At 55.1% G+C, this 22,701-nt stretch overlaps 4 protein-coding genes across 4 annotated transcripts; 2 read left to right on the top strand and 2 right to left on the bottom strand.

The window, feature by feature from the left end:
- Positions 1 to 1,144: 1,144 nt before the first annotated feature.
- CORC01_11728 (uncharacterized protein) lies at positions 1,145 to 3,641 on the top strand (the record flags this gene model as incomplete). Its single annotated transcript, XM_022623350.1, has 3 exons — positions 1,145 to 1,447; positions 1,578 to 3,197; positions 3,246 to 3,641. Coding segments are annotated over 3 exons (2,319 nt in total), but the record flags the coding sequence as incomplete, so codon positions are not given.
- A 1,424-nt stretch (positions 3,642 to 5,065) lies between these two features.
- CORC01_11727 (SUR7 protein) lies at positions 5,066 to 5,972 on the bottom strand (the record flags this gene model as incomplete). The annotated part of the gene is made up of 3 exons (XM_022623349.1): positions 5,066 to 5,315; positions 5,391 to 5,877; positions 5,963 to 5,972. The coding sequence occupies 3 exons, from the start codon at positions 5,970 to 5,972 to the stop codon at positions 5,066 to 5,068; spliced, it is 747 nt and encodes a 248-aa protein (XP_022470172.1).
- A 3,050-nt stretch (positions 5,973 to 9,022) lies between these two features.
- On the top strand, positions 9,023 to 10,057 carry CORC01_11726 (uncharacterized protein; the record flags this gene model as incomplete). Its single annotated transcript, XM_022623348.1, has 1 exon — positions 9,023 to 10,057. The coding sequence occupies one exon, from the start codon at positions 9,023 to 9,025 to the stop codon at positions 10,055 to 10,057; it is 1,035 nt and encodes a 344-aa protein (XP_022470171.1).
- Positions 10,058 to 11,907: 1,850 nt separating this feature from the next.
- On the bottom strand, positions 11,908 to 15,483 carry CORC01_11725 (peptidase C65 Otubain; the record flags this gene model as incomplete). Its single annotated transcript, XM_022623347.1, has 5 exons — positions 11,908 to 13,145; positions 13,425 to 13,488; positions 13,578 to 13,664; positions 13,909 to 14,522; positions 14,874 to 15,483. The coding sequence occupies 5 exons, from the start codon at positions 15,481 to 15,483 to the stop codon at positions 11,908 to 11,910; spliced, it is 2,613 nt and encodes an 870-aa protein (XP_022470170.1).
- Positions 15,484 to 22,701: the final 7,218 nt, after the last annotated feature.

The raw sequence follows: 22,701 nt of genomic DNA, 5'->3' as shown, positions 1-22,701 counted from the left end.
CTGCCCTGCTGCACGTTGCAACTCTATCTGTCAACGACTCAATGTATTGATCGATTCTATATATGCTCTGCAAGTTCGCCCCCCTAACCATCTGAACTTGCTCATCTTGGCCTTTTCCATACAAACACCCGCACAGAGGGAGATAGACAGTACGACTTCTGGCAGCCTACCTTCATGATTCTGAATCTAGATCTCACTAGATATCGATTGGTGAGCCCCGTTTCCTCAACTTCCCTGCCCCAGTCCAATTCCAGTCCACACCTGCCTGTCACGTGGTGCATTCTTGCCCTCAATTCCTCTTTCTCTTTTTGTAACTCTGGTCGATACTGCTTGGAGGCAGGGGCAGAAGCAGAAGCAGAGGCAGATGTCAACCTTGCTGGATGAGTACAAGCGTATGGTGCATCCACTGTGGACAGAAGGTACAAGTACAAGAAAGACGGAGCAGGAACATTGCTGTCTGCTCCATCGTCTGCCCGGTTCTCAAATCCTGGCAGGCCGCAGGCACGACCATGTATCCGTACTCCGAACCCCGTACACACGCTCTGGGCCTCTGACCACTGCTCTCGCCCGCCTTTTCCACCCAACCTCACACCTGACTTAGTGGACTGGGTGACTGAGGTGGCCAACGTCTGCAAGTCGTCGCGGATGGTCCCATGTACCCCTACTCAATGACAGATAGCCAAGGTACTTCCTGGCTGGGCTGCATTTGTGACGTTTGCACCAAAATTGCGTTGCGACTTCGAACCCATTTTCTCTCGTCTAATTCATGCCCCGCCGCCAACCTCTTTTGGGTTCTTGAGCAAGAGCAAAAGAGACAGACGAACAAGATGTCTGTCGGCCTCTCTCTACCTGTCATAATTACCTGCCGTTGCTTGCGTTGCGTTGCCTGCCATAACCTTTCCTCACCTCGTTATCAATTCTCCTCTTCTCACCATTCCTCAATCTTCCCTCACCTCTCCCATTAAACGCGCCTCCACCCTCGCATACTCTCTGCTTGTCTCTTTCACCATCATCATTCCATCTCCCTCTCTCTCCCCCTCTCTCTCTCCAACCATCCTTCTCTCCATCTCTTGCTATCTCTCTTCCACCGTCCGTTTCTCTTCCCTCTACCCGTTTGCGCGGCTTTGGACATTGGACTCACAAGCCGGTAGACCATCAGACGACCGTCACAGCTCAACAAAATCGGACTGGCCGGCCTAGCCCGCCCGCGCATTCTGTGCCATTTCCCGACTTAGAGTTTGCCCTTGCCACCGCCCCGGTCGCAACCCCGACCCCGACTGCGCAGCAGGCCACACTACCAAAACCGCCGCATCTAGACCCCGCGGCAGCATTTCGCTACAGCCCTCGAGTTCTCGATCTTCTGTCACCGCTTACCTCTGTGCGATCGGCCCTCTGTCCCCCTAGCACCCCGCGTACGGCCGGACTTGACGATATTTCGATATCTACCGTGTGCCCGACTTTTGTCCTCACACACTCTATCGCCCTGGCCCATCACCTGCCGCTCATGCTCTAGGGCCGTCCGAGGCATCGCCTGCACCCGACTCGCTCCCACACCCCCTCCCCTCGACTGTCAATAGCATCAGTTCGCCGCGCGGAACAGTTCGCATCTCGCAATGACGGACCTAAATACTCCAGACTCCATGCCTGCCACCCCCGACGGCTACGTTGGCGATAGAGACGGACTTGGCAGTCCTACGTCGCCCGGTTCCGCCGACTCTTCCGAGGCTAGCACCCCGCTTGAAGGCCCCTCGGATCCCCCTTCAGAGGTACCCAAACGTCTACCGTCGCTTCGTACCGTCTCCGATCCTCAAAACATGACCCCGTCCTCGACACCATTGGGCATGTTGAGCAACGCACGCCGACCGCCTCCTACTGCTTCCATGATGAGCATGGGCGGTGGTGCCATGAACGAAGTCATGGCAAGGGCAAGGGCACTTCACGCTCAGCGCATGGGCAAGCCCGCTGGGTCACAACCTCCTTCCAACAACATGGCGAGCTCGCCGCAGTCTCCAGTCCCACGACAAGGCTCTCCCGCAGGACTGCCTGGAGGTATACCTGGAGGGCTGAAGCTGCCTGGAGGCATGGTTCGGCCGTCTCCTGGCGGTATGCCCCGCTCCGCCCCCGTCATCCCAACGAAGCCGTCGCTTGCTGCCAGGCGTGGACCCATGATGAAACTCTCAGACATGGGCGGTGGTCCCTCGCCTGCCTCTCCGACCGCGCCAAAGTTATCCGATATTCACGGCCCCGCCAGTAATGGCGGTGCGCCCAACGGAACGACGGGATCCAAGATGGACGAGTTCAAAAAATATATTGATTCAGAGAAGGGTTGGATCACATTCGACGGCGCTGCAACCATCACCAAGAACGGTGTCAATTTTGCCAACGGAACTGCGTTCACCATCTCGCTGGACGAAGTGGAGGTCTTGGACGAACTCGGCAAGGGTAACTACGGCACCGTCTACAAAGTCAGGCACACAAAGCCTAGAGTACCGAGGTTTGGGTCTGGTTTAGGCGGCTTCAAGAACCCGAACCTGAACTCGTCCCAGTCCGACCCGTCACCCATTCGCAATGCTGATCAATCGATTGATTCATCGCCAGTATCAGCATCCACCGAAGGTACAGGGAGGGTGATGGCGATGAAGGAGATCCGATTAGAACTGGAAGAAGCAAAGTTCACGACCATTCTCAAGGAGCTCATCATTTTGCACGAGTGCATATCGCCCTACATTATCGACTTTTACGGAGCCTTCTTCCAAGAAGGCGCGGTCTACATGTGCATCGAGCATATGGATGGTGGATCAATCGACAAGCTGTATGACGGTGGTGTTCCCGAAGGTGTACTACAAAAGATTACCTACTCTACGGTGATGGGACTCAAGTCCTTGAAGGATGAACACAACATTATTCACCGGGATGTCAAACCTACCAACATCCTGGCCAATACTAGAGGCCAAGTCAAGATTTGCGATTTCGGCGTGAGCGGAAATCTTGTTGCGAGTATCGCCAAGACCAACATTGGTTGCCAGAGTTACATGGCTCCTGAACGTATTTCCGGAGGAGGTATGACGGCCGGTGCTGATGGCACATACAGCGTACAAAGTGATATCTGGAGTCTCGGTTTGACGGTCATTGAATGTGCCCTGGGACGATACCCCTATCCGCCAGAGGTATCGTCAACAATCTTCAGCCAGCTGAGCGTAGGTCTGACGAACGCTACCAAGAGACACGAGCTAATTTGATGATAGGCTATCGTTGAGGGAGAGCCCCCAGGCCTGCCCGAAGAGGGATTCTCCAGTACTGCACACGACTTCGTTCGCAAGTGTCTAAACAAGATTCCGAAGGATCGTCCTACCTATGCGGCGCTGCTTCAACACCCTTGGATGACGCCCTTTTCTAAGATCGAGACAATTACCGAGGAGGCCGAAGAGGGAGAGGAGGCTGAAGCTGTTGCAGATGCTGTTGGCAAGCTCTCCCTCTCGTCTGGCACCGAGGATGAAGAGGTTGCCAACTGGGTCAAGTCGGTGTTGGAGCGGAAGCGTGCGGGCCTCATCGCCCCGGCAGCCCGACCGGCATTGCATGCTGCTCCGTTGCAGTCGCCGACCGCGAGCCCTCTTGCCGGAACTGGTGGCATCCTGGAGTAGGAGTTGTTGAGAAAGAGGCCAGGACCACGTCGATGGTGGGAGAGGTTTATGATATTCACACATTCCCATGCTGACCGAGCTGGCCTCCGTTGGCCTTTTTGTTCGGCCCCCTTGCACTTTTCATCTTTTTTGGTTTGTCTCATACCCTCAATCCAAGTATTTCTACGTTGCATCATCAGCATATATTACTGGTTGGCAAGGAGTGTTTGTTTTGATGGTTGGGGGGTTTGCTGCGTTGCTTCTTTGTTGGGCCCCGCGGCCTTTGGAGACGTCCGGTATATGACACGGATGGCGTTCCCTTTACGTTTGGCAATTTTTTTGTCACTCGCTTTTCCTTGAATCACGGATTGTTGGTCATGACTTGGATCCAGGATCATGGGACGTGGGAGGTTCATGACGAATGAAGCATATACGACAGATGGGGCTGGGCGGCATGACACGAGACAGAAAGAAAGAAGATTGAAGATTAAAAAGGCTACTGAAGCTGAAGATGTCAAGAGACCTTGTGATTGAAAATGATGGAAATTTCGTCTGTTCGTGGTCCGACGAGGTATGTCCAGGAGTAGGGTAGTTGCAAGGATGGGACACGATCCAAGCTGGAGTCGAGGCAAGGTACTCTTTCGGGTATTTTCTCTTTAATTGAAAAGAGTAATTGCAATCGACAAGCAGTCTGGCAATATGTGCGTTTGTGGCATGTGTTAAGTGGCTTACAATGCCCCCCCTCTTCAGCTGACAGCATTCGGCTTGATTACTTTGTGGTGGAAGACAGACACATATAAATATATATGTGTGTTTGTGTGTGTGTGTATTGTTCATCATCCATGAGATTAGCGAGCTAGGTAAACTACAAGGGAATTTCTGTTGCCAACCTGTAGGATACATCCACTGCTCTGGCAAAGAAAGGATACTCTATGTGACGTCCCAGCAATAAGGAGGTACAGCTACACAGCGTTGCCATTCGCTGAATTTGTCCAAGGCAATAAATGAAATAATCATCAATGGGAAACACATGATCGAAGCTGTCAGTCGAGAAGATTCCCGCGCACCGACAGAATCAAATCGTCATCAATTGGAGAATTCGTGATGAGAGCTGTTTTCAAGAGATTCCAAACGGTATTAGTCTATTAGTTTAGGTAGACTTGAAAGAGTGGCATATGTCGGAGCCGGGTACTGGTAGACACAGAACTCCAGGATCATGGACAGGCCCACCAAACCCCCTCGGGCAGACCACAAAGATGTATGCGGCTCTTCATAAACGCCGGCGAAATGCAGAATAAAAGACAGAGGGCGTAATTACAACTTACGCTGGGCATTTCATTAAGACAACATCCTATACATCGCTGAACTTGCTTTCAAGAACACAAAGTAGGGAATATTGTGAGTAAGTCCGGGATGCTCCTTCTTCTTTTCAAATGTCGCACGACTCAAGCGTAGTCTTCCTTGACGCGGCGGCTGCTGTTGACGTCGAAAGACTGGCGGCTGCGAGTGCTGCGCTTGCGGCTGAAACGGCTGCCTCCAGAGTTGGCCTTGTCGCCACGAATGCCGATGCAGAACAAGAGGGTCGCGATGAGAAGAGCGGCCCAGGCTCCCCAGGTGAAGCCGAAGGCGTAGGTGCCGATGTGGGCCTCACGACCCTCGGCTTGGAACGCGTTGCGTGCCTTCACGAATGTTGCGCTATGGGAAAAGTGTCAGTCAATATGTTCACAACAGGACGGTCTAAGTAAGAGCTGCATAGTTGGTGGGACGTACGTCATAAGGGCGGCGGCAATTGTCAGGAAAAACAGAGCCGAAGCGGAAACCAAGCCGGCGACAGCGGCCCCGAGGCGGCCGCAACAGGCGAGGAAACTGGCGAACCACGCCAGAGCCATAAAGAAGAGAGCAATCAGGTACATAACCCAGCCGAAGCGCCACAGGTAAAAGAATTCGGTGCTGGTGGTGCCGCCCCCGTGGCTACCGGAGAGGCCGGCGGGAACGTTGGCCGCATCACGGCCCCAAGCCCAGCCAAAGGCCGGAGCGGGCCAGGCACCCCAGCACTCGGCGTTCTGGTCGTTGCAGTAGTAAAAGTAGTTCCATCGCGTCAGTCCATTGCGGGCGCCGGTGATGCCTGTGGTGTCGGCCTCGAGGAACCAGGTGTGGTTCAGGGGCGTTGTGTCGCGGATTGCAGACAGGATGACGAATAGCAGCAGAACGATGGAACCCGAGAGGAAAATGATGGCCGCGGTGCCCAGCGGGGCGTCTGGAATGATGCTGTGTCAGTCTGCAACTGGAGTATGGTTTGCTACGTTTTGCGGCGCAGGGATTGGCAAGGGGAGAAGACTCACGTCTGGTCATTGCTGCGATTTTGATTTGGTGTTTTGTCTCCCAAGGTTGGGTTTGCGATTCTTTGCGATGGCTGGGGGATTGGTGTGCGGCGGAAACCTGTAGGGATTTGTACTCAGCGATTGTATCTCTGGACAGATGGGGGGGGTTTGCGCAGGAATGCGAGGTGGTGAATGGCGTACGGGTATGCAGACAAGAGCAATTTTACACTCGTCACTCGAGAGCAGCCAGGCGGTGGGGTTTGCGATATGCAATGGGGAAACTCACCGGATTCGCAAATATGTTTCAGATGGATGAGGGAGCTATGACAGGCTGGGGCGGGAAGTCCCTCGGTTTTTGTTTTTGTTTCTGGGGTTGTTTTCTGTTTGCTTCTGACCCTTGTCCTAAACCCAGCAGTAATAGCCAGGATAAAACTACAGGAAGGGTAGGGGACGGTAGGGATGCCGGGGTACTAATGCCACCCCGTCATCTGGATGATTCGTTTGACCGGCTGGCTGGTTCTGTAGGGTAGAGCGGTTCACAGGCGGGCCGAGATTGGAACAAGGCTGGTGGGAGGGTTAGGATGTATCCTTAAAGACCAAGCTGGCAGATGAGGGCAAGTCTGGAGGAAAGAAGAGGGATGAATAAAGAATTGGATGACGGACGAGCAATCAGATGATGCAAAGCAGGCCAACCCAGGCTCAGGTTTACGTGTGCTAGGCGTGCTAGGCGTGCTAGGGTAGGAAGCCAAACTAGCGGGGAGAGCAGGAGCCCCCCGGTTCGCACTGAGGACCGACCAAGGATAGATCCTGCGACCTTTGGCTGCTTGCCAGCTTGGGAGGAGGAAGCAGCAGCTAAGCTCATGGAATTGGGCCCGGTGTTGGTTGCTGCCCACCTGCGAACAGCGCATGCATCGAGTGGACCATGACGACACCACCGAGCCACTGCCGGTCTCCATGTACAGTAAAAATGATCTAGATAGGCTATACGCACTGGGTGCACACACCTGGGCTAACAACGCCGAGGAAACCCAGAGTAAACAGGTAACGCACAGTTGACAGTCAGTTGCACGCGGTAGCCCCATATTCAACCGGCACCCTGTTGGGCAATACACTACTAAGGTTTCTACCTAGGTACATTGTAGGTAGTGTGAAGCTGGATCACCCACCCCTTAGCGTCTTGGTTCTCCTGAGCCACTGTGATTCGTCGCGCACGCCAGTCACCGACTGTCAGCACAGGGACCTTCCTCGTCCCAGCCTCCACCTTGCCACGACGTCATCTAGCATGCTCTCCCCGCCGTGCCCCCTTCCCTGGCTTTTTTCCTCTTCTTGCACCGGGCCAACCACATCATTCATCGCGATTCAGTCGGTCGAAGTCCGGCCACTCGCTGGCTGCTTGCATCTTCTGAGTTCTGCGTCCGAACAAGGCTGGCCATGTTCCGCACGGATGGTTTATCGAAGTAAGGACATGGATTGTCAACCTGGATCTCCGGACACGGCTTCTGCTTCTGGTCGGATGAACAGCACATGACTTCCTCCTGTTCGCTCTTCATCTGTTGCATCAGCTCAACCTTTGCTGAACTTCTATCCATCCGATGCAGTTTTCATGCGCCAAAGGAGACGGCCGGACGCGACGAAATGCCCAGCCTTTGGCTAGGACCACGGAGGATTCTCTTGTCGACAGCATGGGACGAAACGCCGGACGCTGTTTTTCGAGTCGAGTGGCTCGTCTTTTCCGAGGGGCAGACGCAGGGTCTTTGTCCGTCCCGCAGCACCATGCATGGCGAGGCTGAACGTCTCGCTTCCGCCATTCTCCACCAAGTCCCTGAGAGTTGCGCGTCTGGCGCAATACACACAGAGTGCAACGCCTGAGGGGAGATCTGCATATTGACATTGGACCTACTGCCCACCTATATTCTCTAGATTTGACGGCATCATATCGAGATGGGTTCTGTTGTCTCTCATATCTTGCGCGGCCTCGAACCATGGTGATGTACTACTGTGGCTCAGATGCTGTGCAGCAAATATTCCACCCACCCAGCTCGCACACAAAGAGAGGCTTAGCCGGGTGTGCTCGCGTCACCCCCCGGATGAGACGGGCACTCTGACTTCTTCCTCGCAGCTTGACAGACGCACTGCAACGTCAACTTCGGTTTCGATGTTGGACGCTATTGGGCCCTGAAGGCCTTCTTGTTCGATGTCCCGTTGTGAGTGACAAATAACAAATGCCTGAGTCGTTCGCCGTGCTCCTGAGACCATCGGCGCCAGATCGACTCGGTGCATCCGGGAACCCCACTTGGCGGTATGCCGGCGTCCGCTCGGCACACTATGGGCTCCATACGAAAGTCTTCTCAGCTCGACAAGGCATCTCAATGTCATCATCATGAGGAGCGTGGTGACGATACCACATTTGGAAGGAATCGATTGTGGATCAGCTGTTTCCAACGTACGCGCTAAAGCCCGACGAGCAGTGAACTTCGGGCTTCGTAAGGAAAGGAGAACTTATGGCTAGGGCATTGGGTTATGGAAAATCAACAAGTGTCTCGCCATCTACAGGAAATTACGGTGTCATGCCTTGGATGACAGAATGGCACGCACATGGAGCGCAGACACGAGCTGACCAGTCCCGTACAGACCACGAGAGCGACTGCTGCTCGTCTGCCATATCGCAGCAAAGGTACAGACATGACGAGGAGGCTCTATCGCGTACATCGTACCACGCCATGGAGCCACGGAAGCGTGGCGAAGTCACAGGGAGCCGAGCGAAGAGCCTACCTTACATTACTTACTTTGCCTGAGGTGCTTTACTTGCCGAATGTATCGATAAGGGTTACCGGTGCCGCAACGATGCGAGTTTGAAGGATCACGAACCCTGCGCCTATCTTAATGTGGCTCGTGCGTCACCGATAACCTAATTTTACGTTATCGATAAGGTACCGCCGTCTCAATCCATATTTCCAGCCGGCTCGTTCCGCGAAACTTTGTTGAAGCTCCGGGCAGCTTTCGTTGAACCTATCTCAGCCACCATTCTCCTCGACCGACACTCTAACTAATTCCCCAGCGGCCTTCGTTAACACGCAATCGATGGGGACCCTTCGAACCGCACACCGTATTTGTACTCACCCCATTCGAAGCCGTCCATGTGCAGCGAATCAACAGCCTCACAACGCCCTGCGACAGGCAAGATGGAGCTCCTCGCTGCCGATCTCCAAGCTGGTCTTCCCCGAAAATGACGGCGCCGAACCGAGCGCATTGCGACATATTCACCTCGCCGGCTCCGATTCGAGTTCACTCCCGTCGTACGACTCGGCTTCGGAGTTCCAAGCCGTCCTCCGCCAGGCGTTCCTCGACTGGAAGTCCGCCCCAAAGCCCCGTGCCCCGTCACCACTGGTCGTATCTTTTACCCCGACACCAACTTATACTCTCGGCCGCCGCCAAAAGACTTTGCTACCGGAGCAGCTGACAAGGCTTCAGAAGCCTTTGGCAGTTAGAGAGGAGATGGGGGGCGCTGTAGGGGAACAACAGAGTGGGATAGGCTCACGAGAGCAGCAATTCACACCCAGAGTCATCGAGACCGACCGCGGCGGGTTAACAACATACCACGGGCCGGGGCAAGTCGTGCTCTGGCCGATACTGGACTTACACAGCACATACTACCCCCACATGACAGTCCGGTCCTACGCACGACTCCTGGAGGAGACAACACAAGCGATCCTCTCCGACGGGCCGGGGATTCAGACTTACCTCTCCCAGGATGACCCGGGGGTATGGGCCGAGGCCGCGGTGCAGCGGACAGGGGGCCAGGAGCGTAAGATCGCCGCCATGGGCGTACATCTCCGCCGTCACATCTCGGGGCTCGGCACGGCGCTGAACGTCGATGTTGTTGTTGATGGTGACGAAAAGACGAATCCTTGGGCGAGGTTCGTGCCCTGCGGGCTCGAAGGGAAAACCGCCACAAGTGTCAGAGCCGAGCTGGGCGAGACGCTCTGGAGGCAATTGAGTCTGGCAGGCGATGGCAAGGCGAGGAGGGAATGGTACGCCCGTCGGTGGGTTGAGGAGCTCGCAAAACGCCTAGGAATTGGCATTGCGCCGACGACAGTGCATCAACGACTGGGATGATTTGTCGTACATTTCGGACGAGACCTGAAACAGCCACCTCGTTCTCTTTTGCGAGTCGTGTCCTGGGAATTGTTTCTTGCACAAGCCGACTGTTCATAAGCAAGACAGCCGGTGACTTGAGTGCATCACGGGTTGCACAGCATACGCAGTGTGCCCGCGTCTGTTCCTCTTCTCGTCAGCCTATCAATCTTTGCGGCTTCTGCTATGGATGTCGGAGACCCAACAATTGATCGGATCGTTTGCTGTTGATGGCCCGTAGTGAAGAGATCCGCGTATCCCCGTGGTCGATACGGAGATGGCACAGAATCTTATTCCCGGATGAGCAAAAAAAAAAAAGGATCTCAAATTCCGGCTCGCTGGGGAAATATCGTGATTATTTCCGGCGGGGAGGACACACTTCACCGCACATTTTCAATAATGATACCCTATGTTCATCAGTAAGCACATTTTGAAATCTTGGCATACCATATTCCAGCCTGCCAAGCCAGAAGGACCTCTTGGTCTTGCGTGGCGAAGCATGTTCATCACGCCTGGAGACGGGGGCCGGCAGGCAAACAAGGTCAGGCATGTCGTCGTCGCGCATCACGAATACGATATTGCATTATCTTTGAAAGCCTTCTCCAAATCCTCTATTGGTATCTCGATGACGCCCTTCCCCAGAGACGGCTTTGGCAATACGCACTTGTCAACCTGCCACGTTTATTCACCCGTAACGTATGCTCCGGGAGGCTCCGGTAGGCTCCGGGACGGGGTTAAGAGGGCGTGGAGGCATGGCCGAATTTCATAGGAGGTTGTTTTATTCCACATACAAGGAATAGAGCCACCGAAGCGGAACCCCATGCCATCTAAGAGAGAGGACCATGAAGAAAAACACAGTCGCGGAGTCCTCTGTACAAATATCTCACAACAAAATGAGTCCCAAATACTACTCCTTGCGGGATTTCCCCTTCTTCCCTTTTTTCTTTTTTTTTTCTTTTCCTTTTCAAGAACTTTTTCCCCCTGGATGCATGGCAATGCAGTACTGCTTGCTCCATGATATGCTGCGCCAAGCCCCGTCTTTTGATACCCACTTCAACTCACCTCACCTCACCTCACGCCTTTACGCCTTGCCATGTAGTCATGCCATGTTGCCATGTCATAAATCTGGTCCAACGGGCGTTCGTCGCATGTAGAAGTAGAAACGCCAAGGGTGCCTGGTGGCTATCTTTTAGCCGCAGACTTGATCCCAGGGAGCCCACATGTGCAATATCCACACACGCCTTGGAACGACTATGCAGATTGCTCCATGGATGGGCGGGCGGCAAAGGATCGGCCGAGACCTTCCCAGTCCAGGTCGCTTTTGTGGCAGGCAATAAATTTTTATTGCCTTACACCCTTGGACTGGCCGAGCAATGACAGACAAAGTCCTAGCCGTCTGGCTGTCTACAAGCTCCCCCTCACGATCGAACAGGTTTCGGCCCCTTTGACTGCAGCATGTCAGAGAGATAGAGGAGCATGCACTTAGAGAGAGTACTATTAATGTCAACGCCGATGCTATGATGAGTATCAATCCGAGGAGCGAACCCTCCCGCCAGAAAAGCCGTGAAGAAGATGAAGCCCTCCATCATAAATCATGATGCCTTTCCCATCTGCGTAAAGCAAGAACACTAAAATCACAATGAGCCAAATCAAGGCAAGTTTTAATTCTCCCACAATGCGGACCCCCAGAGACCACCGAAAACCGATCCCGCCTTTGCCCTATTACACTCCTTGAAATCATGGTTACGGCCCGCCCCTGATGCCCATGGCAAGCTCCCTATGAGCCACTGGCCAATGGCTGATGGTACAGTGGTTCCGTCATTTTGATTTGCCTAGTGATCTGATCTGATCCTCCCCTTCTTCCTGGGCGCCGGCAGCCTCTCGTGGTGGCCATCTTCGTCAGGAGTCCACTCTTCGGGATGAAAGTGAGGATTGTTGTAATGCGCCTTGTTGAAATGGCTGTTCTTGAACATTGCGGTGGTAAAGCTCGGCTCTTGGAAACCTGCCTGACCTGGTATCACGGACGGTTGGGCAGAGTTGGTGTTGTTGAGATGCCAGCACTGGTGGCTAAATCTGAGCTGGTAGTCAACGGGTTGAGACGGCTTCGTGGGGGCGGGCGTCGACTGCTGCGGCCGAGCCGGCGCTTGAGACTGCGGACGAGAAGCCGCCACGTTCTGATGCTGCTGCTGCTGCTGCTGCTGCTGTTGAATGTGATCAGAGTACGGTGTCGCGAGCCAAGGTGATTGAGGCGAAGGGTCGTAAGCATCTGGCAGCGGGGAGGTGGATGTGGGTGAGCCGAGTGAAGATAAGCCCGATGACAAACCCGAGGGCGGGCCACCGAATCCGGGCAGCATGGCCAAGGGACCGAAGTCGAGGTTCGCGTAACTATGCAAAGACGGGGCCACGCTCGTGATCTCTTGTGGGTGAGAAAATGAGCCAACTCGGTTAACCTGGAGAGTCAAGGGTGCCGGGTTTGGGGGCGATTTGTACAGGATATCGTAATGATCGGGCCGGTAAAGCAAGTAAATGATTGGGCCCAGCGTAGCAGGATCCTGACCATTGGCCTCGTCAGGGAAGCGGTAAATGTTGACCTGGTTTCCCGGACTCCGATCCAAATATGCAATCTCCAGCACAAAGTTGAGGGGTTTCAGCAGCACCTGAACGAGCAAAATGATGCCGAGATGGTCAATCTCTCTGTTGGGACGTTCGATTTCGGCGCAATAGCCGATGATACCCGTCTCGGCGGGAATAAAGGGTTCGTAAAGCTCGACGTTTCCCTTGAGCCAGGAGAGCGCCAAAAGTCTAAGGTGATAGATAATGGCATTGGAGCAGCCCTGGTCGTTGAAGCGCTGGGCCAATATGTCCATGGCCAGCGGCGGGTTGGTAACGTGCTGAGCGACATCCTTTAGCAGACCAATCGTCTCGTCCACCATGTCCTCAAACAACATGCGATCGTAGCCGCCGACGTTGAGGAGATACTGATTCAAACTCGTGATGCGCGCGACCTCGCCGAGGATCTGGTGCTGATCGCCATTGTTGATGAGATGCTCAAAATAGGAGAAGCCGATGGCTAGAGAGTGACCATGTCAGTCAAATCTTTACGGTATGAGTGTGTTCATATTTGGGGGTTGCCGTGGCTCGACGATGCTGTGGGGGAGGAGTGAGGTTGTCTACCGGCTTGCCCGTGCAACAACGTTGTGCGCCGACATGTGTCGGAAAGTGGCGTGCTTGGGAGACGTGAATTCCCTGAAGCATCCATCCCACTTGTCGAGGGGCGGGGATGCGGGGTAGGTAGGAGGAAGCATGGTGGTGGTGCACGAAACAGCAGGATCGCCAAAGGTAAACTCACCTCGCCAGCCGCAATTTCCGTCGCCTTGAACCGGGCGGTAGTGAGAGTATGTCTGGGGGAGATTCTGGAGCGGAAAAGAGTGAAGGGCCACGTTAGCCAGTGTAGCATACTGCAGGCAGCGCTGGAAGCAAGCAAGGCTGCGAGGGGACTCACGATGGTCTTTGCAATGTAAATGTCGTCGGCCTTGGCGTACTCGTCGGTTATGGCGTCGCTTGTGATCTTGTCGCCCACCAATGAACCCTAGAAAAGGGCGTAAGCCATGTCAGCATTGCATGTGGCAGGGTAGGCAGTAAGTCGATCGGGTATAAGGAGCAGAGAAGAAGCTCCAGCATGGACGGCCTTTTGCCATTGACTGCTTCTTGGAAACGTGGGTGAAAGGAAGTAAGGGCGAGAGCGGGAGATGAGGAGGAGAGAGCATTCGAAGCTTGGGTCCGCGACGGGAGCTAGGCCTGCGTTCTCGGAGTCGGGGTGGCGAGCAACTCACCTCGAGCTGTGGCTGATAATCCCGAGCGGCGGCTTCTTGGGCGGCAACGTCGGAGGGGTCGCCGGGTTCCATGGCGGAAGGACGTGTGTTCACTGCGTTGGCGTGGTCAGGAGCGGCGGTATTTGCGAAGCTGGCGTTGGCGTGGGAGTTGTTGGTGTAAAAAGCAGAAGAGGATGTTGTCGAAGAAGAGGCGCCGGGGTGACGGTGAGGGTGTTGTTGCTGGACGTGGCCGTGGCCGTGGGGAGTGTGGTGGTTGTGGTTGGAGTAAAAGTGGTGGGAGTAGGGCGAACGGGAATGGGGGTGGGAGGAGCGGGAGAAGGAGCGGGAGGAAGACGATGTGGAGGTGGGAGACGCTGCCCCGGGGGCAGCCGGAGTCGTAGTAGCAGCTGCTGCTGCAGCTGCTGCAGCAGAAGAAGAAGAAGAAGAAAAAGAAAAAGAAGAAGCCGCGGTGGGAACGCCAGAGACGGCTGCGGTGGGAGGAAGACGAGGAGGAGGAGGAGGAGGAGGAGGAGGAGCAAGAGGAGGCGGGGAGGCAGGTGAAGGAGAGGTAGACGAAGGAGAGGCACAAGAAGCCGTTTGCTGTTGATGTGCAAGTCCAGCAACCTGAATCCGAACTGCACGCGATGCGGGAACACCAGACGTGACCTGCACAGCTGGAGTCCGGCCGGCACCCGGGCCGGAGCCAACAACAGGCGCTATAGCCGCTGTTGGTGTTCCAACTGTCGCCAACGTACCTCCCGCCGTTGGGACATGTCTTTGCTGCCCACGGTACTGTTGGCGTTGCTGTTGGTGCTGGTACTGATGCTGCTGCTGGTGTTGTGCTGTTAGCGAGGCTCCAGGTCCGGCCGACGACGCAGCATTCAGGCTGCGTGCGCCTGTGCCTTCCCCGCCCGATAGCGACTGTGAAAGTGATTGCGACCGCGGCTGCGACTGCGCCGACAAGGACAGCCCACTGTGGCCCATACCCATACCCATGCTCATGCCCATCCCCATCCCCATACCCAGCCCTAGCCTGCCGCTGCCGCCACCACTACCACCGCCCATCACCAGGGGGTTGCCCATGCCGTCCAGTCCCACCGACGACACACCCGACGAGGAACCCACGCCAGCTCCAACTCCAGCTCCAACAGTTCCAACAGCTCCAAATTGACCGTGAGCTTGACTTGGACCTTGGCCTTGACTTCGAGGATCGGAATCGGAACCAGGGCCTCCTCCCCCCCTCCCTTCTCCTGGCGACAACAAGTAGCCGTTGTGTGAACCGGCCATTCCTGCTCCAATGTCGACGTCGTGAGATGCACCTCCGACACCATCGCCCAACATGCCCATCCTAATCCTCATCTCCACCCTCCCTACCCCTCCTCCTCTTCCTCCTTCATCATTCCTCATCATCATGTCTCCCAACCCTGCTGTACCAGCGCTGATGCCATAGCCTACGCTGTTCTGAGACGGGTGGTCCTGGGGCGGGCCGCCATGGGGTTGGATGTACGAATGCCCGTGGGCGTGGGGATGAGGATGAGAGTAGGGATGTTGTACCGAGGCGTGGAACGCAAAAGGTGTTGGTTGAGGCTGGAACATGACCTCACTTGCGCTCTCGCTCCTTTTGCCCTGCGCTTTGGCGTCCTGTTTGACCGGTTCTCGAGTCTCAACGAGGTTTCTTTTCGTCTCTCTTGATTGTCTTCTCGCAATCAGGACCAATACGTGATGCGCTGCGCTGCGCTGCGGTACCTTACGGTGCGGTGCGATGCGATGCAGTGCGGTGCGGTGCTGGGGCTGTTGGCGCTACTGCCACTGTTGCTGCTATTGGTGCCGCTATTGCTGACGACTCATGCAATATGTCTTATGCCGAGTCTCCGGTCCCGAGTCGGTGTGAGGTGATTGGCACGAAGAGCCGATGGCCAGAGACCGTGGAGTAAGGAAAAAGAAAGCAAACGAGATGATCACTGAAATGACGAGAGAAAAGGGAGGGAAGGGGATGACTGAAAAGCAGGCGAGGCGAGGCGACGCGAGGCGAGGTGAGTTGAGTCGCGTCGAGTCTGAGTCTGAGTCGGGGGAGTCGGACGATGTGACGGGTGCGATCCAACGAGCCAGCCAGCAATCAGTCCAGCCTCTAATCCAGAAAAAATTCTTACACGGTTTCAACGTCTGAAAAGGCAGTACAAGGCGACCAAAAAATAGAATGACGGCCGCCCCAAGCCAGATCGATTTGCACTCGCCTTGTTTCTCTGTCTCTCTCTCTCTCTCTCTCTTTCCCTCTTTCTCTCCTCCTTCAGATCGGGTCGGGGATCAGGTCAGGTCAGCTCAAAAGCAACCCGACTAGTACTTCTCTCCCACCCCAATAGCGAGCCGCTTGTATGCAGCTTGACTTGAGATGACGAATAGAAAGACCCGCAACAGGGGTGACAATAGTGCAGAAATTCGATGGTCGTCCGAGGGGCTAAAAAGGAACAATAATGTGACCTGTGGTTTTCCGGGGTACGTCTAGCCCTTTACTTTCCGCCTGCACGGCGTCGAATGTTGACGTTTCTTGGTGCGAATCGCCGTTGCGACCGTCGCGAGAGCCCGCCAACCTGTGTGATCGACTCTGGGGCCCGGCCTTCGCTTGTGGAGGTGGTCCGGTGCTAACACTGCCTAAAGGTAGGTATGCTTGTCACTGCCTGCGGCGAAGACTGCCGTTGCCAGAATGTCTTGGTGTCTTGGAGCCTAGTCTGACCTCCTGGATGGATTTGGAAATTGGCGTGTCCGGTGGTGCTCTTTGCCGTGCTGAATCCAGCTCGAATGGGTGTACTGGACCGGCTGGACTTAAATTTTGGTTCTTGATTCCGGCCTCTCGGCGAGCTGAGCTGAGTTGCTTCCGACGAATGACGGATGACGGAGGATGTGGAGGGCCTCGATGTGATGTGAGTGTGCAGTGCCGTGCCGCAGCTGGAGATCGGAGGGTAAGGTAGGTACAGCCAAGGCAGGGCAGACGAGCCCGGTATCGCGGTTGGGCTGCCTGCCTGCTTGCTAATGATGGCTTGATGGCTGGGCTGCGTCAGGATCGAGTCGACACGATAGACCATCGAGAGAGTCCGAGTATACTGTACTGCACGCCTTCCGCAGTGGCAAGTTGCAAAGAAAGGGAGGGGAAGATGGGAGGGTGTGAGGTCCAACCAAAAGTGAAGGATGGAAAGACGGAAAGGAAGGGAGAAGGGCAGGTGTAAGTACGGATACATGTAGGGAATCGATGGGAGAAAACATAGGGGCGGACGATGATAATCAGAGCCCGTCAACTTGTGCTCCGTCCACACGCACACCTCAGGCAAGGTGGATGAGGCCGGCAGACAAAACGACAGGCAGCGTATCCGTATCTAGCTCTGGGGTCAAGGCAGGTATCCGAAGCCATGGTTGCACCAAGAACTGGCGATGGAAGCTAGCATAACCCAACGCTGGAGTAAATAACGGCACCAGCAGCCGCATGTGCAGATGCAACAGCAGCGGCAACGGCATCTGGCAGGGGTGATCAATGGAAGCCGTAATATCAGGACCGCGACAAGACTAGGAGCAACTGGACGGCATCATCCGAAACTGAGGTTGGAGCAACGCGAAAGTACCGTCCGTACCACTTGTACGTACCTGGGTAAATAAGGTAGTAAGTTACCTTGGGCTCTCTCTCTCTTCCATTTTCGAACATGAAAGGCGAGAAGCACCAGGTATCTGTACATGCATCTCATGTGAGGCAAGGGGATGGAGATGGGCCATGGCAGGGTAGCTAGTACTGTATGGATAGAGAAAGAAAGAAGAAACAAGGGGATAAGTATCCGTACGACTGCCTTGAGAAGGCTTCGTTATGTGATGCCGTGGGCAGGATGGGGAACCAAGCCTCGCAATGGTTGGCTGGCGTTCTGATAAAAGCCTACATATGGATAGTCTGGCACTATGGGCACGACATGGTACTTTGTAGCGTGCTGTGAATGATGGGAACGACGGGGGATCTGGGACTGGGACTGGGACTGGGACTGAGCATGGGCATGGGCATGGATGGGCGTGGACATGGACATGGGCATGGGATAGATGGGTGGATTGGAACGTTATCGACGGGGGGGGGGGGGCGGGGGGGGGGGGGAGGGGGGGGGGGGGGGGGGGGGGGGGGGGGGGGGGGGGGGGAGGGGGGGGGGGGGGGGTGGGGGGGGGGGTGGGAACGTTAGGGGGGGGGGGGGGGGGACGGGGAATGGACACGGACTTGTAATTGGGGTCCAGGACTCGAGCCTGTGGATGGTGAGTTGTGAGGACGCATTGTGAGCGACGACAGGTGAGAAACCGCCCCCCGATCCATTTCTTTTCCTCCGGATGGTTACGGCAAATTCGTGAAGTGCTTTACCTCGAGGTAGGTAGGGCGGTCTGCGTCATCGCATCGACACCGTTTCGAACATATGGCAAGACTCGAGACTCTCGACTCGAGAGCTGGAGAAGAGGGAGAGACAGGGGACGAGATACAGAGATACAGAGACGGAGCTTGAGCCCAATGATCCTGGTCCGCAGTCGGGCTCAGACATGCGTCCTGGTCTTGTCTGGCAGGCTGCGGCGGTCTGCGGCGGTCTGGCCAGGTCTACACCAGGTCTCCCCAAGACTCGGACGTCGATTGGCCACCTTCACGATTGGACTGGGCGACAATTCCTCAGTCGACTGTCGGGGAGGTAGGGCACGGATTGGTTGCGGGCATGGCCACCCTGAAGAAACTCGGGAGGTGATGGTGGTGCGGCGTCGCAGCATAATGATGATATCGTGATATTGCGTATCCGCAGGAGGTGTCGCAAGGCAAGGTAGGCCAGCGGCCTGTCATCCGAGACAAAGAGCATTGGGACCTCGAGTGCCACTCCTCTCTGCCCCACACCTTATCCTTGGAATCGATGCTGCACGGTTGAGTGGGAAAAGATGAGGCGATGCATGCCCGGGGCTGCTCTGTGAACACAAATGTGTGCAGAGTAAGATACCTTACCTAAGGTACGGATAGTAGGGAAGATATCTGTTGGAACCTCCAGCCATGGAAGCCAAGAAAAGCAGCACAGACCGAACGTCACCCGAAGGAGATGAGTAATCAGGGCCGAGATGCCTTCTGGGGAAAAGAGCACCTCACCCCCCAACCTGAGGTGAGTAAGGTAGGAGCCTGGAAGGCAAGTTCTTTCCTCGTCCAGTCACTTTACGATATCCGATGTTCTGTACACGGCAGGTCCGCCTCCAGGACTGAAGACAAGTTCAGAAGGGGGCAAGACCAACCTCGATCTCAACCCCAACCAACCTACCTAAGGTGCCTTACCTTGCCGTGCCTTCCTACCTACCCCGAATATGAACACGAGCGGGAAGGTACCTATCGTACGGATGACATTGAATATCACAATGGAACTCGGCGCCCGCTCTTTCTCCGTGTTCAACCGTCTTCGACATCGCCTCGGAGTCTCCCCATCTCCTTCATCTGCAACTCCACTGCCTCTGCAACTGGCTTACAGGGTTGGCTGCCTTACCTTACCGATCAACTTCAGGTAGGTACCTGCCCAACAAAGGGAGGGTAGATTTCGCCAACGTTTTCTTCCACACATTCCTCATTCCCATTTTCGCCATACATAGACCTCTTATTGCGCACAAGTTCCTTGACCCTTCAGAATCACATCGGCCAAGAGCACCAATTCTACAAACACTGCCGTTGCTGACGTACCATGTGTTATGTGTTACGTGGAGGAGGGTAATCCGCTCACAAGTCCCCCGGAACTATGCATCCTGAATTGCAGCAACACGAATCCTTCCTAACGCCCGACCTTTCCGTCTCTGCGAAGGGCATACGGGTACCATGGCATTTATCGAGCGAACACACACCTGCCTCAGGGACAATGCGAGCCTGCGAATCTGCGAATCTGCGAGCCCGTTGGAGAAGATAAAAAAACGCCGACATAAAAGCAAGGGTGGCATTCTAGGGGAAGATGGTGCCGGGGGTAGGCCCTGTCTTTCACCGTTCGGACTAGCAAGGGGCAAGGCTAAGTGGGATTTCCGCCACTCGCCCATCCCACAGACGGTTGACAGGGACGAATAGACGTTGATGGGCTGCGGGAATCGCAGGACAGGGTTCCGGGTTGGCACAAGCACTTCTCATCACCAAGGACCGTGGCACCCCTCGACTCCTCGCCGCCTTGTTAGCGCCAAGGTGAGATGCGATGGCCTCCACCAGCCCTCGGGCAGGGTACCAAGTACGTGCACTACAAACACTATCACCATGGGCAGATGCTCATGTAAGGTATCCCGCAGTAATACTTATTGCCTGTAGTGCTGATCCGACCTTCATCAATCGTGATCACACTCCCTCCACATATCCCGTCACCTCTGCGGCCTGCCTGCTGCATCCCGTCCAGCAGAATGTAGGGAGGACCTCCGCCTGGCAAGAAACCTTTCACAATCACACACTGTCGCTCACGATAGCCAACCGCGCCGAGTACGCTATTGCCTTCGGCCGTGGACATGGATGTCATTTATTGGGCCTGTTCAAGCGACAACTGTATGTATGTAGACCATGGTGATTTCTTGCAACGAAGGGCCAAATAAGCGCGACTACGGAGCAACAACAGCCCTGGCCCAAAGCTGCCGCGACAGAAACAGCATGTCCCACCTCCTCGCTTCTTCTCTCGCCGGCCCTTTTGCTTAGACTACCTCCAGAATAAGGCCCTAGGCATGGGCACCCACGCACGTCAAAAACTGACGCTGACCTGGGATCACAAGCAACGAGCCGCATCAGAAAGCGGGACAACGACGACGAGGGGTGCCATCATCATGGGCTAACGACATTCTATCACGGCCCTCGTGGCGTCAGAGACAACCCGCCGCGCTGGTTATTTCCTTTTTTTTCTCGTCGCTTCCGAGAGCCGCCCGTGTCCATCCATTAGTCATCGCATCGGTGTCTTGACCGCTCAGCATCCAAAATGATCCCCGACAACTCAGGGTCTACCAATGGTGTCATTAGATGGCTGCTCTGCCCTCTACCTAGACTGGACTGAAGTTCACACGATACTGGCTTACACTAAGGTGAGCTGTGAATCCGGGCTGGCGCACCCCACCGCACTCTACCATACAGGGATCAGGCCTGTCCCTGGCTGACGGCCAACAGCGGCCGGTGCCGAGCCTGCCACCGTGTGGTCGGCTGCCACGGACAAACGTTTTGCACGGACAATTCGACAACATGTTCAGCTAGCTCTCACCGAAGTCCTCATCACCCGAGGCTGGTCAACGATCAATGATACCCTTGCGTTGACATCACGCTGAATCACCTCTCGTGTACAATCCAGCATCGCACCTTCCGCAAGCAATCGACCTCGCAGCGTTGCGCTTGTGTACACACACGGTTGGTGGAGCTCCATCTAAGGTAGGACTAGGTCCACGCGAAGTATGGCCGATCCTGGTGCTGCTCAGCTTTCGCGAAAGCCTTGGAGAAATATGGCTGTCTTTTCTCAGTGGCGGTTGAGAAGTCCAACATTGCTAAATTAAAACAAGAAAGTAGAGATGCGACGACGGAGACAAAGTGGAAAGCATGAGTCGAAGTCACCTGGGGTCGGCTATGCCCCTGGCTGCTAGGACCGAGAGACCCGTCTGGGCACTGTATATCTGCCCAGTTTCCAAGACGTCCGTGTCAGAGATGGCGGTCGTGATATCGAATTTTTCCTGTTCCATGGCAAATTATCTCCACCGACTCCATGGTAATGCAGGGAGATGGCATCTCACGCTGTCGATCACTTCACTGCATCCTCCGGCCGCACCTCCCGCCCATGATCCGCTTGTCACAATGGTTGAAATGAGAAACTAGTATCTCCGGTGCGTGCTTCGGCCCCGACCAACGGCATGTACTTCAGAGGCTCAGGCTAGCCCTCGCAGGCACAGAAGACGCCGCCGAGGAGCTTCCGTCTAATGGCAGCCTGTCATGAACCAAAACTGCATTCATGGATACGGAATTTCAGCACATTTGCGTGGAGGACCGCCTTGTCCCGTGGTCGTTCTGAGTTGCGACGCCAAGCCATTGTCAGAAATATATCGAAGGCACGATTGACTCGCCAGGGACAAATTCCAGCTGTACAATCCGACAAATCAACAGGACCTGCATATGCAAATGACACTTGGCGCAGCAACGCAAAAGGGCCGGATTTGGAAGTACTACGGGTGTACGATATGGAAGCTACTTCCTCGCTACGAAGTAGTCCCTGCGAGCAATGCCCAGACCGTGGCGCCAAGAGCTTTGGTCCTCAAAGAGGCCAACTCAACATTAAGCGCAGAGGCAACGGGTGGTACTTTGTTACGCGGATTTGAGCTTCGGACAAAGTGGACTAGCGACGCAGCTGATGCCTACGACCATCGAAATGAGTGGGATCCGTGATACATCCCGATGAATGCCTTTCGATTCGACAAGTAACTCACCAAACACACCTACCAGTCTCACGGACATCCGTCAAATATGGTGGTCTCCGGTCATAGCCACGGGAAGCGAGACGGCTACCAACCGACATTTCACGTTTCATGGGGCTGAAATTGGTCGGTGGAGCCTTCGGTCGGCCTGTTCCGCACGCGACTAGGACTTTTGAGAATGCCGTTCGTCCAGGGGAAAGCAAACTCGACAACATCAACTTTGCAAATTCGATTTTGTGGCAACGTGGAGCATGGGGACACCTAGGGATCTACATGCGTCGTTTCCTCATCGGCGCAATCTTGAATCATTCACACCCGCTGAGAGCCATTCCCCCATTTAACCGAGGCGATTTCACGTTTCTGCTTTCGAAATTTATCGGT

This window comes from Colletotrichum orchidophilum, assembly GCF_001831195.1.
Source record: "Colletotrichum orchidophilum strain IMI 309357 chromosome Unknown Scaffold_131.1, whole genome shotgun sequence".
Taxonomy (NCBI): domain Eukaryota; kingdom Fungi; phylum Ascomycota; class Sordariomycetes; order Glomerellales; family Glomerellaceae; genus Colletotrichum; species Colletotrichum orchidophilum.
Note: the sequence above shows the minus strand (reverse complement) of the source record. Positions and strands in the feature narration are given on the sequence as shown.